A 17843-nucleotide genomic window follows, 5' to 3' on the forward strand; every position below is an offset into this window, starting at 1 on the left:
TTGCCATCTGTTAATTTGGAATTAAAGTATTAGGCCTCTCTGTCTCAGTCACTTGCTCTCTATTTAGGTGACGGATTGGGGGCTTCATTGTTGATCCTCGGTTGTTTGTCAACAAAATGACAGCCATGTAATGTGAAATTTTCTCTTTGGTCAAAACATTTTAAGACCTGAATGGGGCCAACAAACCGCAGAGCAGAGTCTGTGTATTATTCTGAAATGAATAAAAACAATTCTGAACGTATGGGGAATGTTGAGTGCAACTTGATCACCTGACTGTTGACAGAAGTTGTTGATTAAACCTCGGAGTGGAGAGTGCTGTCAATAGTGCTGCTGGAGCCGTTTGTGGAGGACTGACAGAGGCAATTAAACCTTCACTCACAGTTTCAGAAAGAAAGAGGCGATGGGCTTTGAAATAAGCATCTTTATTGCCCCCTGGTAGCTGGCTGCAGTATAGGCCATAACCACTGCCTCCTCCATGTTGTTAGATGGGACATGGACCAAACTAGTGAGACAAAGAACACATCAAATACACTTTTCTCAAAGATGGTTTCTGTCATTTTATGGTAGTTCTGATTACACTGATGTTTGTTCAAGTGCTCATTTTTCTTTGTTTAGTTTTAATTAGTTATTTGATGCGATAATAATGGGGTTAAACCTCATGATTGACAGCTGAGGGATGGGTGGTTGGACTCTGATGGATTTTCATTTTCATTCCACTGTCATTTGTATTGGAATATCTGCCTCTTATTATCTATTATCATTGCTGCGTTGTCTTGCTCCATTATTTGAAAACTGTCTTCCCTATTTTAAATTCCTGTTCTGCACTGTTGTTGTTTATATGTTTTTTATCTCCTCTCAGTTCTTAAATAAAAATTGTTGATCACAAGACTGACAACTGAGACTGAATCACGATTGGTTGAGCGTGTGTTTCAGCAGGACCTTGATTCTGCTGCTCCATCCCCCGATCGCTACACACACTCTGGCTCCAAATGACCTCTACAGTGCAAGATGGCAGCGTTTGTGTCCTGCTTAATTTGTCTTCATTTCTGGATAGTAGGAGGAAGTGGAGAAAGTCAGTCTTTACAATCTGTGTGTTGTCGCATTACAAGTTAAAAATGCCACACAAGTAGCCTGTGAGGGACTGTCTTACAAATTTTAAAAATCTGCCTCGAGCAATATGATATGTCAAAACATGTCAAAATAACCTTCAAAAGTCAAGATTAGATTTCTCATCCTTCCATATCGATAAAGCTTCAAGAAAAAAAAATAAGTATGTACACTAATTTACCGGTAGGGGGAAGCAATGTCCTAAAATACACTTATGTGTCACGTAGAAGAAGATCAGCAGCCAAGAAGAGTACAGAAGTAGACTGTCTAGAGCAGTTTGCTGTAGTGGGGGTTACATTCAATTGGCTTTTTTGTGTTTGTTTCCTTTAATATTTTTTAATGACGATGTATTTGATTAGATGTTATGACCTTGGTGACGTCGATGAAGCACCAGCTCAAATTTGACAACACATTAAAACACACAGGCAGAGATAGCATGTCAAATGTAAACATAGGACTTGACGTGTCTTCTATGTGCTCCGGGTCTATGTGGAGGCTGCTGTATTGTTTTGATTAAGTAAAGCACCTGGACAGACTGCGATCACCTAATCTCAGGCTACGGTTCGTTTCCATTGGTTATTGTTACTGTGTCTACATCAGATATATCGTGAAACAATGTTTCCAATCGCATCTTAACGAGTTAGAGCAAAGTGTGGCGTTAGCTCCCCGTCCCCTGGCTGAAGCTAGCTAGCTGCACGGCTCGCCGTTAGCTCAGAGCTCCAACATGCCTGTGCTTGACCATTGTTCCTTTTACTGATAAGTGAAACATGGCTGTGCTCTTGCGTGAGATGGCGTCAGTCTGTGTTCTTACCAGCAACGTGCCTGTAGGACAGAGACAAGTCGCCGCGCTGCAGATCGCATGTCTCAGCTGCTGTGGTTGATGTGGTAGCACCGCTAGCTAACAGCTGTGCGGCTTTGCTAACCGCTCATACGGTTTGATTGACTCTTGACATCATCTCAGTTAATTATTACAAACCACGCTGAGTTGAATATTATTCTAATCACCCTCCCGCCGATATGACAACATGATAACACACGGACCTCAGCGCTTGCTTTCTGTATTGTAGCTTTTAGTTAGCGTTAGCCGACGCTGTGGAGCAGAGAGTGTTGCGTGTCTGAACACACCACAGCCAACAGTAGGAGGTGCATATCAGTAAATATCATATGGATTATTATAGTTGTGTTCAGTTTCTTTGTGGTGTGTAATCTAGTAAATAAGAATAGTCTGATGTCTGTCTGCCTTGTGTCCCTTGTAGCAATAGTGTAGAATACAGACATTCCAATTCCTCAACGTGCTGCACTCATGTGCAATTTAAAAACACATAACAGGGTTTTAAAGTCTCACTATAGTAAAAACTAAATCTGTGAAACATCACGTTGTAATGTTATGTCAGACTGTCCAGGGTAAACTATGCAGTTTGTCGTTGCATCGTGCAGTGTGCGATCTCATCCAGCAGAGGGTGGTACTGCATCGCCTTCATTCTCATATTGATCTAATGCATGTTACTCTCTTTATGCAGCCTTTGAAAATATTATTATTATTATCGTCATTATTATTATTATTATTATTATTATTATCAGTAAACTTAAAGGTTCAGTGTGTAGAATGTAGTGACATCTAGTGGTGAAGCTGCATGTTGCAGTTGAATACCCCTCACCTCACCCTCCCAAACCTGAAAGAGAACCTGTGGTAGCCTTCAGTTGTCATAAAAACTCAAAAGATGTTAAGTTTGTCCAGTTTGGGCTATTGTAAAAAAATAAATAACATGCTGGCCTCCGTAGAGAGGACCCGCTCCCGATGTAAATATTAAGTATTTAAATATATAGGCCCCATTCTCGGGTAATGGAAACAACAATTCATACAAATGAGGTGAAACACACTAGTGAAAACATCACTGGAATTCATTTATATACAATTTCTGCCAATAGGTCCCTTTCCCCCTAAATCTTACACACTGAACCTTTAAGCATCTTGAAGTCCTACTTTCAATTTCTTAAGGCTGATTTTATTTCTGTCTCAAATATGTTTCACAGATTAGGTGACACATGTTGACTTCTGTTGTTTGGCTGGATCTCTTACAGCAGTGTTTGAAACACAACCCCCTGCGTATCTGAACTGTTTGCTGTGGGGAGGGGGATTCTACCCACACATTATCCTCCCAAACAGCCTTTTTTTGTGGTAGAAGGGCTAATTCCTCTGTGACTTTTCCCACAGTAGTTAGTGGCAGAAAACCACATCCAGGATACGGAGGCTCACTTCCCACATAACGATTTAGGAGGGGTCAACGAAGAGCTCAAAACTACGCTGAGTCAGCAGCGAACTGATTAAATAGATGCTCTGACAATTCATTTTTTACTTTTAAAAATAGACAACATTGTGTTTTTTAAAGTGGTTTTAAGAGTGAAAAATCTGTATACATTTTTGACATGTTTTATAATAAAAATTGTAATTTATGCTAAGACCTGCACACTATTAATAGTCTGTGAAACTGAGATCAGACGTTCAGCTGGAGAATTTCTTTCAGGGAGTTTTGCAGCATGTATCCGTTCCCTCTCTGACTCAACTTAAGTAATAAGGCAGTGGGAAACTTCTCCCTCCTTTTGAAAATAGTAGGCTACTTTTTTTAAGAGTGAATATGATTGGAAAGAGGGGTTTTTCATTCACTCACTCAGTAATGATTGATAGCTGCGAGACATTTGTATCAGAGGAAATGGGACCAGCCAAGAGAGGGTTTCAAGCCAAGGAAGGGAGGAGTTTGGAGTAAAAGTCAGAAATGCGATACAACTGTAGAGAGACTTGTCTGCAGTGAACTTCCTGACTGGGGAATCTCCCTGGTGATAATATCTCCACGCCTCAATCAAAGACCTCAACATGCTTTATACCACCATCATTATACAGCAATGTGTGGCTCCATGTTGTGTATTGGCCTCCTCTAGAAACATTACCTTTACTAATCACAGATCTTCCCCGATCACACATTTATGCCAGTTAGATTCGTAGCTGTTACTATGCTAATATGAGCTCTTCTGACATGTCCCATTTTTTTTCCAGTAGATCGCCCCTGTAGTGATGGAGGAGCAGACAGGCTCTCCTGGAGCCAATGCCGACAGCAACAGCCAGAGAAACGGAGACGAGGTAAGAGCTCAGCACGCAGATATCAAGTAACACAATTTGCAATTTTTCCAATTCAAACTCCCAAGAATGTCCAGTCAGTGTGTGACTTGGGAGGCCGGCTACCCGAACCTTCAAAACATATCTGCTTTTGTTATCTTTGCAGAAGCCCCGACGTGGCAGCTGGACCAAGGGGAGGAAGAGGAAGAAGCCAATGAAGGACAGCAACGCACCCAAAGCGCCCCTGACGGGCTACGTGCGCTTCATGAACGACAGACGGGAGCAGCTACGGGCCGAGCGTCCAGACGTGCCCTTCCCAGAGATTACCAGGATGCTGGGCAACGAGTGGAGCAAGCTGCCCCCCGAGGAGAAGCAGGTCAGTGAAGACGTTCCTGACAGGATCGCACACTGAGCACATCATTGTGAGGAAAACTGTGCCAAAGTTCGCTGTTTCTTTGCTTCCTAGGTTACCATTCACAGGCTAATATTCAAAGTGCTGAACATTTTAATAAGTATTGGTATCGAATTATGCAGCAAAATTGTAGGAGTGAGCGAAACCTGTCAGGGTTTTGATAAACAGAGACATTAACAGTAAGAGGAAGACTTAATAAGAATCTGTTATTCCAACTGCAAAGACATCTGTCTAATACCACTGACTTTGACTTTTCAAAACATGGCAGAATGTGAATGAACAAAATCCTACCTGTCATATTAATGACATTGATATTAAAGCCTGTATTTATTCACAGCTGTCTTCACAGTCACACATCACATCCTCGTTTAGCATAAAAAGTGTGTTTATTATTCAAAGTTAAAACTTTTACATTTTCTGACCTTTTCCAGATAAAATTAAAAAGGTCTGGGCCTAGTCGGGTGGGACAGAGACAGACAGACAGACAACATTTGTACTGATTTGTTCCTTGTGATTGTTTTACACAGAGTTCACAGGTGGTCCAGTATCCTGAGACAAAGTCTTTGCATAAAGATGGTTTTATAAGCTTTTCTAACTAATTAAATCACAAGATGTCATTTTGTTTGCGAGCATGTGAACACAATTGAATTTATGTTACTAACTCTGGAAATGACTGATTTTCATCTATTGAAACAAATTTAGCCTTTTTAGGCGTAATTTCTCGCACTAATCGTGTCATCTCACCAGCAATCCTCCTCCATGTTTCACCAAATCTCATTTCTGACCTTTTGGACCTTACTCCTCTCGCATTCACTTTCACCCTCTCATCCCAATAGCGATACTTGGAGGAGGCAGAGCGAGATAAGGAGCGTTATATGAGGGAGCTGGAGAAGTACCAGAAGACGGAGGCCTACAAACATTTCACCAGGAAGGTCCAGGAGAAGCAAAAGGGCAAGCGGCACAGGGGAGGTGAGATCTGGTTACAATAGCAGCAGGTTGGCAAGTTAGCTTCGAACACTAAAGCGTAATTCGTTCACCGTAAGCCGACAATCATTTGAATTTGTACAATTTAAAACGTTGTAGGAAACACAAATTCTTCATATGTGTGATGATGATTGGACAAACAAGCTTTTCCCCCCCCTGGTGAACTAGTGCAGAGCCCGTTTAAACCTGCCTGTTTTGAATGGGCTGTTAACTTGGCCTGTGTTAATGCTGGTACAGTACTTCAGCCGCGGCAAAGTAAAGACCCGGCTGCTGTTCGGTGAAGCTGGACTCAGCTCGCAGAACCCGAACTTGAGAATCAGTTGTTGTTGTTGTCATGAATGCCTACATCACTTATATTGATGAGTCCCAGCCATTGCTACTACAGAATGCTGGTCACCAGTTTATTAAAATGTTGTAAATGTTAAATGTATTGTGTGAACACATCGCACCAAATTTGACTCTGCAGTGTGAAGCTGATAAGAATGGTTCTCCACATACAGACAGACAGCGATTTCTGGAATTAGTAGATAAGATAAAAAGATGAATCTGGCATACACTGCAGTAAAGCTGACAACAAATATTCAAAATACCTTTTATATTATTTAATTGTAAAAATACAGAGAGAAAATTAACCCTTAGCTGTGGAAAAGCAGCTCTGCAGACAGCTGTGGTCGTTGTCTCAGTAAGGAGTGGGGGTGCATGATGGACAGGAGTCACATGACATCCCTTTGAATTAAGTGAAATGTAGGTTAAACTGAAACAAGCGAATAATTCAACTGTGTGGTAATGATGGCAGAGAGTTCACACCCCAGCTCGGCCACTCAGCGTGTATTTGCAGTTTAAATCTGAGCAATTTAAAAATTTGGGTTTGGAAAAACTTTGGATTTGCCCAGTGTAAAACTGTGTAAGCAGAGGGCACAGAAAGGGATGGGTCACAAAATATGACCCCAAATGAGCACATCCTGATTTACCAGAACTCGGAGGCGTGGACGATGAAGGAGTGCAGCTGGGGAATCACAGTCTATTTAAGACTATCTACGCTAAAGCTATGGACAGTACGGATTTCTTTCCACCGTGTGATTATAAAAAAGTTTTGCTGTCTCTCTTTCGGGTCTCCCCAATGAAGGTGACTTTGCTGTTAATGGTTGCACTCCACTTTCCAACGAGAGCAAGTCTGCCATGCAGCTTGACAAGGACCCCAAAACTGGTCTCTTACCCCTCGGCCGCGCCAGCATTTTTGACAAACTCGATAGCCAGCTTCTCCGGGGTATTTGGGACAGACTTGAAGGAGAAAACCTCTTCAGTCCAATTTTTTGGAGTTTTTAAATGTCACTTTTGGCCAATGTTGACAGCTCTACACTGCAGCACAGTATTAAGAATGTTGCAATTTCTGTTTTCCGTTTAAAATTAGTCTTACACATCTCTGTCCATGCACTGATAAGATTCCAACTTCGAAAAGAGTTTTTGGCGATGGTGGTGTCATTGTCTTGTAAACAAAAACATGTAATATCTACAGCAGAATTTACTTGCTACCACCTCCCTCCCACATGATGCGTCACCCCTCACCTGGACACTGCAGAGATTGTCCTGAACGCACCTGAGTAGAGAAAGTCCCTCGCATGTGAACTCTAGACAAAATCTCGACCCACCGTGTGGACATTTTGAGGGGTGTTCCTGTCTTTAAACTTCTCAAGATTCCTCTGTAGTTGAAAACGTTGATCTTGTTGAAAAACTTTTATATATGTTAATGTAGCAGCTGCTTAAATTTGAAACGTAGTATTTTGATTTACTAAACTTAATCGATGTCCCAGTATTTGTTGTAGCAACTCAGAAAAGATCATTAGCTTCGCTCAGTCTGTGGAAACATGGCAAGGAAAGTGGATACTTCACAAGTTCAGAGGAGTTCAGGTTAGAAGTGATAGTTCAGCCTGAAGACAAGGAGCCGTGACTTTGCTCTCACAACACATGGTCTGTATTACCCGTTCCCGTTTTGTTACGCTGGATAAATCTCACTTTAAGTATCAAAAATGTTGATGACATAAACAGCTCTGCCTCTGCAACAAAAAGAAAAGGAGTAATGGGATATTTTGGATTCCTTTAATGTGTTTTAGCATTTCACAATGTGATAAATGCACGCTACACAAAAAAATCATCTGCTGTCCTCTTACATAATTCTGTCCTTCCTCTCCAGATGCTGGACACCAGGTAGCCAACGAAGCTCTTCATGAGGTCAGTAACTGCTTCCTGTCTTATCACACTCACCATCGCTCTCCTGAAGAACCAAACATCATATTTCATTAAGTCAAGAAATCCTCCTCTAACTCTCATAACGTAGTTAAGTGTTTGCTCCTCAGTTTCTGTCCAAGGAAAGAATGAACAATACCTATCAGGAGGATCAAATGATAATGATTTAGCGTTTGCTTTGTTGAAAGTTTGTTTCGGCTATTTTCTCACTTAAGAACCTGTAAATCTGTTGGTGTTTGTGTTTGTGTTTTCTCTCGTCTTGCATGAAGCACTCACTGCCATGTCACCAAAGCTGGGTTAATCTGCTCTGGTGCTCTGTGATCCAAACACATGGCTTTTAATAAAGTGTGTAATTCATTTTTATGAAGTTCTGCCTATGATTAAACGAGTTTCCTTTTGCGAGTGTCTCAGGATACTCTGAAGGGTTAGAGCCAAGGAGACTTCGTTGGAATTACCCTTCCTGTGGGCATTCCAGTGTTTTTCCCTTTTACATTTCAAAGGACACAGAATTCCCCATTTCATTTCATTATGTTGGGAATTAAGGAGGCGATGCATTCTTTCAGAGGAGGGAAGGATCATTGTGCGTCTTTTTAGTTCAAATTGTTGCAAACCATTTCAGAGTCTTTGATATTGTAGCAGCACTGTAGATGAAAAATACCTCCACCTCCTCATTTCTTAAACTGTATCGCTGTATTTCCCCTGTGGCCAGAAATGAAATCAATTTACTGGCCCGCCAACAGGCCGGCGAGATGAATGACCACCTCTCGCTGTCAGTCTGTGTTGCCAAATGGATTCACTGTTCAGCTTATCTCCTTCCCTCTCACTGTCTCTGGCTGTTAACAGAAGGATGCAGAAGGGAAGGACAGAACTGTGTTTGACATCCCCATCTTCACCGAGGAGTTTCTTAACCACAGCAAAGGTAAAGAGGCTGAACCGTGCGCTGTGTTGTTGAGAAATACTTTGCACTTGGTGTGCTGTGACTTTTTTTGTCCTAAGTGTTTCGATACAGAGTCCTCTTCTACCTCAACACAACTTTATTTCATAACGCTGCACGGTCCCAGAATAGTGATGCCCAAAGCTTAAAAAGAAGACACCTCTTAGAGCAAATTAAAAATTCATGCTGACCCCAGCTGTTCAGATCTTGCTGCCTCATCTCTTTGGACTCCTCTTTTGATCTACCTTTTGTTTCTGTTCCTGTTTGTGTGTGTGTTTTCCTCAACAGCACGTGAAGCCGAGATGCGGCAGCTGCGCAAGACCAACATGGAGTACGAGGAGCGTAACGCAGCGCTGCAGAAGCATGTGGAGAGCATGCGCGGGGCGGTAGATAGGCTGGAGGGTGATGTGATGCAGGAGAGGGGACGCAACGGGCTTCTCCACCAGCACCTGGAGACCCTGCGCCAGGCGCTCGCCTCCAGTTTCTCCACTGTACCTCTGCCAGGTGGGAACAGCAAACTGCACCAGAGCCAATTTTTTCTGTGAATTGACCCCCACAGTTACAATTGAACAAAAAAGTTCCATGTGATAAGTAAGTAAGTCTTTAAATAAGTCTTGGGGCGCTTTCACACCTACCTTTTTGGTCAATTTAGTCAGAACCAAAATAACGTGTGAAAAGTGCCTTGGACCACAATCTGGACCAGCAGACCAACATTCTGTGCGATCTAAAGTGTTGGTCTCAGTCAGGTTCATACTGAACCATGGTTTAGTATTTTTGCAGTGTTGGTTTCCGACTCAAGCTCAATGCAGTTAATATAAGCTGCATTGTGTTTGAGTTGCCCTGTCCCTGACACACCTGGTTATTGCTTGTTTTTTTCCTGTGCACACATGTGCAGAAAAATCAGCCCAGAAACTCTTATTTAATCATTAATAATGATTGTCAATGGATTCAGTATCATTCTGGTTCTCACATTGTGTCGAAAAAAATATATATATATTGATTTAGCACCAATGTTGGTAAGAATTCAAACAATACCAAACAATACCAAACCCCCCCTTGCACACCGTCATCAGATGCACGCCCATCACAAACCAATGAATGTCAAGTATAGGTAGGTGATGACAACAGGAAGTACATATATCATCAAAAGTCTTTAGTGTGCTCCCTAAATTACAATGTGAATGTGTGGTTTTCACCTATTAAAATATAGTGAAATTCTATTTTTCTTTTTAATTGTTTAAATAAAAATGAATTAATCGATGAGTGACTCAACACCGTCCTAGATGACTATTTTTGTTCGACATTTCTGCAGCCTTTTAAGTTTGTCGAATATTTGCTGATATCGACTTTACATCTCGTGCGTAACGACAGTGCTCGGATCGTCAGTTCTGATACAAAAATGAAACACACTTCTTCATTAATCAATATTGTGCTGAGTGTGACAAAATAAAATAGCGCAGCTTTGCTTTTATCTCTGGAAGTTTGCTGTGTGGCTCTTGGGCTTAAGATGTGCTGATGCTGATCAAAGCACATTATGAACCTGTATTGATTTGATATCCCTTAGCAGTGATCCATCCCCAGACACAAACACACTGTGCAAAGATATTGGTTGAGTCACACACTAGGATGGGGAAACATAAATAATAATGTAGGAGTGAATATGAGTGTATTGACTGTGATTCCTCTCTGCCTTGATTCTCATTGGTAAACAGATGTTCAGTAGTAAATCCCTTTTAATTTGAACCAATTCATTATTTGAATTTATAGAATGTGCTCCCACTTTGTTTATACTTGTTTTATCATTCAAACCCTCTGCTGAGCTCTTGAATTTGTCTTTCTTCCACACCTATTTGAGTTTCTTGCTCACACAGCAGAGACCGAGTATGCCAACAGCACAAATTGACACAACGCTGCTGGAAGTGTTTCATAAGCCTGATGATGGAAAGATGATTGCCAAAGCCATTTAGACGTAGCCTCGGGGAAACACTTTCTGTTTCTGTTTAGGAGAAAGCATCAATAAATTAATAACCGGTAACATCAAAGCTTCTCCCGAGTGTAAGCGTGTTTTCCTCTGAGTTTTCCAAGGCCAATCTTTTTTTTCTTTTCATTCATAATTGTGCCATTAATTTTAATTTTTTTATTTAGTTTAACTAGATTTTACAGTGTGAGGTCTTTAATACTTTATTTTGACAGGTTTAATTTGACAGATTTTAACTATGACAACTTTTAGAATGAAAATTTGAAAATATTCGAAGAAGATGGTTGTCCTCAGCCTGATAATAACCCAGATAGTTGGAATCTTTGATCCACTGTCGGGACGTTTCTCGTCTTTGAACACAGAAAAAACTCAACAGTGACTAGAATGAGAGGAGCACACCCCACCAAGGCCCAGCAGTCTTCTTAAAGTCAATCAAGCTGCACTAGATTTCACACACTCATGGATATAACTTCACTTAATGTGCCATATTTTTTCAAGATCTCTGCATTATTCCCTAGAAAAACTGTGAAAATGTTGAAAAACACCCTATATCACGATGTTACAGAAATTTAGATCCGCTCCAAAATTTCACTTGTTCTTCCCTGACACATCTTACAATCCTTACATTGTGTTTTATGGAAATCAGTCCAGTTGTTTGCTTACAAACAAATAAAAACTGATTTGTCTTAAGGTATCATATTTTATTGATAACAAAATAGAACCTTTGAAGGTTCATGTTGGCCCACACGCACATTTCATCTGAAAAACAAATCCATAAACTCAAGAAACTCTTGTGCTGACGTCACATGCTTGTTGTCCTGCAGGTAGCGGAGAGACGCCCACTCTTGAATCCATTGACTCCTACATGAAGAAGCTCCACAGCGTCATTGTCAGTAACCCGCAAGAACACGAGAATCTCGTCAACACTGTGAGAGACGTCGTCAACCGTCTAGACAGGTAACGGATGCTTTATTTCAACTTTGTATTATTAATCTTTTTGTCATTTAATATAAGCATTAATAGAGGAATACCAATCACAAAGTTAACAGTTTCTAAAATTATAATAAACTTAACTTATATAACACATTTTAAAACACAGTTTAAATAAAAAATGAAGGCAAACAATAAATTTAAAAAAGCAATATGAGACAATTGAAAGCTATTTGAAGATCACACAGCATTTCATACAAAAATAAAAAATGTTACAGATGAGAAAAGGGTAAAAACAAGATTAAACAAAACAATATAAAATGATTAGAATTGTCGGCAAGATCGAAAATAGGAGAAAGCACATCGACAAAAATGTGTCTATAAGAGAGATTTAAAAGATGATCAGGAGTTTGCCAGACTGATCTCCTCAAGGAGATTGTTCCAAAGAGTGGGAGTCCAAACAGAAAAAGGCCTGGTCACCTCTGGACCTCAGCTGGGACTGTGGAAATGTGACTAGGGCCTTCACTGGTGACCTCAGGTTACTTACGACAGGGCACATACGGTGTCAAAAGATCTGAAACGTACTTTGGTTCAAGTCCAGCTTTATATGTCCGAAATAAAATCTTAAAACCAATGCTAGAATATACTGGAAGCCAAATTTGTCCTTAAAATCTCTTTCCCAGTCTGACAAAACAGTTTCATATTATTATCTTTTCTGATGGTGGTTTGATTGTTACAGCACTGTTGGATATTACTGTAATTTCAGCAAGGAATCAGTTATAACTCTTTTCTCTCTTCTCCTCCAGATAATTGGACAATTGGACTACGTCACCTGATCTGATGGTTCGAGCGACTTTTAGCAGAAGCTGTTTCCAGTTCGATGCCTTGCTCCGTGACGCTGTCCGTTATACCAACTTTAAACTGTCTTTTGTTACTCTGCTAAAGTGATGTAGGTGATGTAGCCTTTCATATTTATTTATTGTTTTTTTACACTTTTTTTCTTTCACACGAAAAAACAATGTGTCTGTTTTATATAATAATCAGACGACAGGACATACAACGATTTTCTGTCAGTCTTTGCTCCTGTTCTGTCTTTCACCGTCCATTTATAGCAAAATGCCTCCACAACAATATCTAAACCACTGTCAAACAGTTTGTATCTGATCAAAGAAAAATATGTCTGTGGGTTTGTATTCACCATATCCAAAAAATGTAAGCAGACCATCTGTTTTCATGCTCCGCTAAAGAGAAATGTGCCATTTATGTTTTTTTTCTCTTTGTGAAAATGTGTTTTTGTGTTTTCAATAAATGTATTTACATCATGTGAGCGTTCGGTTTCTTTGGATCGGTTCACGACTTACTGGAAATATGTTTGAACTAATCTAAAATTAGATACACTAGGTGCCAGTGCTCCAGATCCAAGTGCTAAAAATAATCTCTCTCAGATTGCACGTCTTAAATTTGCATTACAAATATTAAAGCTGCTATTTTGAGTCTTTGGCAAAATGAAATGCTGTATTTCCACTTTCTGATTAGTCACACAGAGATCTGCTAACTTCTGCCAGCTGAGCTTTGAAGGCGAGTCTCTTCTATCGAATGGAGAATACGTGGCTAATCTGCTGTAATGCATCGCTGTTTGGAATTGTGCTTGGTCAGCGCCTAAGCTCATTTACTCACAGTAGATGTGGAGTTAAGAAGATTTGGAGTGGTTAAGTTAATTGAGCAGCTCTGCTGTAATTTGCGTTCTGTGGCTCATTCACAGACACTGAGCTGCCTAACGCTTTGGGAAACAATCACCGACTGTATCAGGTTTGAGTATTTTCCCACTCGTCGTCGTATTAGTCCAGAACAGCGGAATGAGCTACAAAATGACTTCTGAAAAATCTGCTGTAAATCCTCCTTTAGTAAATGGGATTATCAAATCGAATGTGTCCATTGTTTGATCAGGAGCTGGCCAGTTAGCCTGGACATGAGCTATCATGCTGCTAACACTGTATTTGTGTTTAAGTTGAATGAGCTCTTCCTGTTTCCATTCACTGATGCCTGTTTCCTCTTTGCCAACTGAGACTTCCTGTCCACAATGGCCACATGTGTCCCAGTGTTGTATCCAACAATGTCCCTAACAGATGTTTGGTTCCCACAGGAGAGAAATGTCGGTTTCTACAGTGAACTAATAATACAGAGTCGCTGACTGCTGTAATATCTGGACATTGGGTTTCAGTTTTACATTTGCATTGTCAAAGTCCATGCTTCACAGAGCATGTGATCATTACAATCTAGAGGCTAATCAAATATCAGCTTGTTTTCTTTATACCTTCATTGCGAAAGGAAAACATGCAATAGATTTAGAAAAAAAACGTTTCTGAATATACAGTTTATGTGATCATGAGAGAAGCTTATTCATGTACTCATGGACAGTAGAATGACAGTAATGTAGCGGATATTTGCTGACAATAACAGAAACATGGTGACTTATAAATAGATCATTATGAATAATATGGTGCTGCTGGATGTCAAAATAGAGATTAATATAATCAATATACTATATATATGGTGCAGGTGGATACAGATGTGTGCAGGTTTGATATATACATAGAATAGTACAATGAAGTGTATATATTTATTTATCCATGATGATCATGTTTGGATATTTTAGTCTGTACCAACATGGCTGACCTGCTGCCCATCTCCAGAGCCATGCTGCTAGCATAGCTAAATATAAACATATAAAGACACACAGGCTCTGTTAAGTGTTAGTTGCACGATGGGACATAAAACTACCTCCATGGAGCTGTGAGACCATCGAGACACTCTCTACCTAATTAAAGTTGTTTACCTTATAACTTGTAGGATCATCTTTCTCGTGTGTACCGCACAGTGTTTGCAGTAGGACCCAAAGCTCATTTGCATAATGAGCTTAGCTGCGGCCCCTGTTTTCCTTTGATGTTTGCCCAAAGCTGTAAAAACAACAACCCGGATAAGGATAAAATGTAAAAAAGTAATGGCTCATACCCTGTCATTACATTTGACCTCACATTGAATTCATACGTTGACACGTGTCACACACCTCAAAGCACCTATTAGCCTTCTTACCTAATTTGTTGCAAGACATGACAGAACTGTCGGGATCAGAGATGCAGCCTGGCTGTTCTCCCTCGCCGTGTCACTCCTCCTGCCCTCTTCTTGCCAGACAATCTTCACACCCAGTCTGTCTTTGCAGAGAATCACCCACGTACAAACACCCTCTTCCCCCTCAGAAGGGCCATGTCTGCAGCCTTGGCCGGCTTCCTGCCCGAGGAGCAGCCGGGTGACACAGGAGAGAGGAGGCAGCTCCAGCAGAGAGCCACAGATCCTGGACCAGACGAGGGAGGAAGGGAGGATGAGTCAGGCGTCATGCGCTGAATTGGCATTGAGTGGCCTCAGTGTCCTGAGTGGTTTCAGTTAGCACTATAACAAGCACTATTATGGCCCAAATGAGCTATATTTTATGAGTGTATTCCGTCCTGCGGGTCAATAAACATTTATGGAAGTTCTTTTTATTATCCACAGAGAGATAAGCAATTGATTTTGAAATAGTTTTCTGATGGCACAAATCCCCCTCTTATCTAATCAATATTCAGTATTTCAAGTATTCAGTTGAGTGAGTCACTGCTGACGGCCAACGATGACCTTGGTGTCTGAGGTGAGAGGTGACTACTGTGACTAGTAGTTTTGTCTTGTAGTTTTTTTTGGTACCTTTTAAAATCTGAAACTTAGATGCTCATGCTCATTTAATTTCCTCTTTATGAGTATGTTTTTCTATTATTCAGCCTGTGTTCAGTTTACACTTTAGTTCAAATTGTTTCTGGTCAAAGAAAAGAAACAGGAATTGTTTTAGTTTTTTTACGATTCTCTTGTTGATTTTCTGAACAGATCTTTAAGTTGAGATATTACAGTCAGCTGTAGAGCAGCTTGCCTGCAGCTGGGGTCCTGGTCACTTGGTATTTTTTTCCTGTTCCATCATCTGGGAAAATGTCCTTATTTTCAACTCTGCTGCTGCCGTGAGTCACTTCAAACTTCACTTCATCTATTCCAGCCGACCCTGACTCACACTGCCCCGTCTCTCACTCGCTCGCTCGCTCTGATCTCACATTTTGGAATGAAGTGAGTTTTAAATGTGTGTCTGTGTGTGTATGTGTGCTCTACTGACAATATAATAAAGTACAGTATATTGGTAATTTTGCAAAAGGCTCAAAGACATATGTTTAATTCATTGCAGCTAAAGAGCTACAACTGTCAATAAATGTTTTTGTCTTATGCAGGACTTCCTTATTTTACTTTTTGATATTTAGAAATCCAAAAGTCATCTTGTCACCACCACTGTCAGGCACTTCTAGAAAACCCACTGTACAAATCATCACAAAGCACTGACAGTAAGGCTCATGACAAAAAAAAGCAGAGGTGAAAATGCATCTAAGACAGTGGTGCTTTGTCGTCATGATAAAAATGTCAATTTGATCAAACATGTGCTTTGATGTCTCTCATGTAAATGTTTCACCAGTTGTTTTAACTTTACTTGAACTTTTCTAACTTTTATCCCCCACCATATTTACACCCTTAAGGGTAAAGGTTTTTAATTTGTTGTTCCAGCACCTTGTGCAAAAGTAGACATTAACATTAATAGTTTGAAATGAAATATTCTCTCCATTTTAATCTGGTAACTCCTCAGATAATCTCTACAGACAAGCATGGTACTGTCCTGCTGGTGAGGAGTGCAGGCATATTGTAGAGAACCCTGAGAGACAGTTTGAAAGTATACGACCATGCCCCTCCAACTCTTGTTTATTTAGCTGGTGAAGGAGAGAATCACTCTTAAAATGGCAAAAGAGGAAAGTGCGAGTCATCTTTCCTCTTCCTTGATCCATCATCTGCTCCATCTCCCCCCAGCCCTGGAAAATCCTTGGCCTCAGTGCCTGGGACTGGAGCAGGGAGGAGGCGGAGGAGGCGTAGGAGGAGGAGGAGGAGGAGGAAACAATGCTTGGAATGTGTAAAAAAACTTGAGTCATTCCCACATGTCAAGCTCTGGCTCAGCTCCTCCTCCTCTTCCCAAACGTGTGTTGCCTTCACAGTCTCCTCATAAACTCTTACATCCAAGCTCTAAACGTGTAAATGTCACTTGTCCAAATAGACTTAAGTTGCTTCTGTCTGACACGTACAGTTTATTGCTTGCTCTGCTAGACTCTTTTATTTTCCAAGGAAAGATTTTGCAGAGCAGCAAATTCTAGTTTTCATGAAGGTATCACATGTATGTTAACAATTATAACTCCTGTCATTTATACTGGCTTTGGGAACAGGAACCAATTATATGCTCATTAGATTTTGTTATTACACTTACCACTTTCTATGTTTTTCATCTACACATGGCTTTTTAATGTGAGTAGACTATTTCCAACTGCACCTGAAGGCAGCAGGAAAGGAGGGGATTTCCTCTCCCCTGGTCATCTCTTATGAGAGACAAAATGTCATTAAAAAGACACACTGCTGCTCTTATTGCTCTTTAATAACTGTAACACACGTACACTCGCTTTGTTCTGCACATCTGTTTGCTCCCTCCAGATGTCAGCTGTCTTCTCCATACAAACTGGGTTTTGACTAAACTGTTGACTAAACTGTTTGACATCAGCTATTGCTTTTAAGTGCCTTTCCAAAAATGTATCATCGGTGAATGTGACGTTTCTGTACGGACACAAAGGAAAGACGGAGGTGATGAACAAACCTCACTGCAGCACATTATACTGTATATAATTATAAATAACATATTATAAACTTTATCTATATAGCAGTAGCAGTTAGTGTTGCTTTACAATAAAATCAGACATTTAAAATACAGAGTAAAATAAACTCATGGCATGTAAATGGCATGAGCACAGATAAGCATTATATTTTGGTAGTTGTTAGTCACACCACATTTTATATAGATATAACTATCATCTGCATGAAAATAGAAAAGGATATTATGTCTATAAGGTGGTCGGGCAAGAGGAAAATCTAAAAAAGGATTGGACCCGGCACTGAGCCTTGGTGCACCCCGCAGTGAACATTGGTCATACCAAGGCAACTATTAGAGTTTCAGCAAAAAGTATTTTCAAAATTAAAAGCTCTT

At 40.4% G+C, this 17843-nt stretch overlaps 1 protein-coding gene across 4 annotated transcripts; it reads left to right on the forward strand.

Annotated features, from left to right (window-relative positions):
- The first annotated feature begins 1519 nt into the window (after positions 1 to 1519).
- Positions 1520 to 12754, forward strand: hmg20a (high mobility group 20A). 4 transcript variants are annotated; one of them, XM_034588651.1, is made up of 9 exons: positions 1520 to 1668; positions 4160 to 4243; positions 4386 to 4595; positions 5468 to 5600; positions 7807 to 7844; positions 8703 to 8778; positions 9082 to 9297; positions 11596 to 11728; positions 12508 to 12754. In XM_034588651.1, exons 2-9 carry the CDS (start codon positions 4178 to 4180, stop codon positions 12509 to 12511), a joined length of 876 nt encoding a protein of 291 aa, XP_034444542.1. In that variant the 5' UTR covers positions 1520 to 1668; positions 4160 to 4177; the 3' UTR covers positions 12512 to 12754. The 4 variants fall into 4 exon arrangements, with proteins under 4 accessions (XP_034444542.1, XP_034444544.1, XP_034444543.1 ...); XM_034588653.1 differs by having other exon boundaries at positions 1535 to 1668; positions 4163 to 4243; positions 8706 to 8778; XM_034588650.1 differs by having other exon boundaries at positions 1536 to 1668; positions 4163 to 4243.
- Positions 12755 to 17843: the final 5089 nt, after the last annotated feature.

This window comes from Hippoglossus hippoglossus, chromosome 6 (genome assembly GCF_009819705.1).
Source record: "Hippoglossus hippoglossus isolate fHipHip1 chromosome 6, fHipHip1.pri, whole genome shotgun sequence".
In the NCBI taxonomy this organism is placed as follows: Eukaryota; Metazoa; Chordata; class Actinopteri; order Pleuronectiformes; family Pleuronectidae; genus Hippoglossus; species Hippoglossus hippoglossus.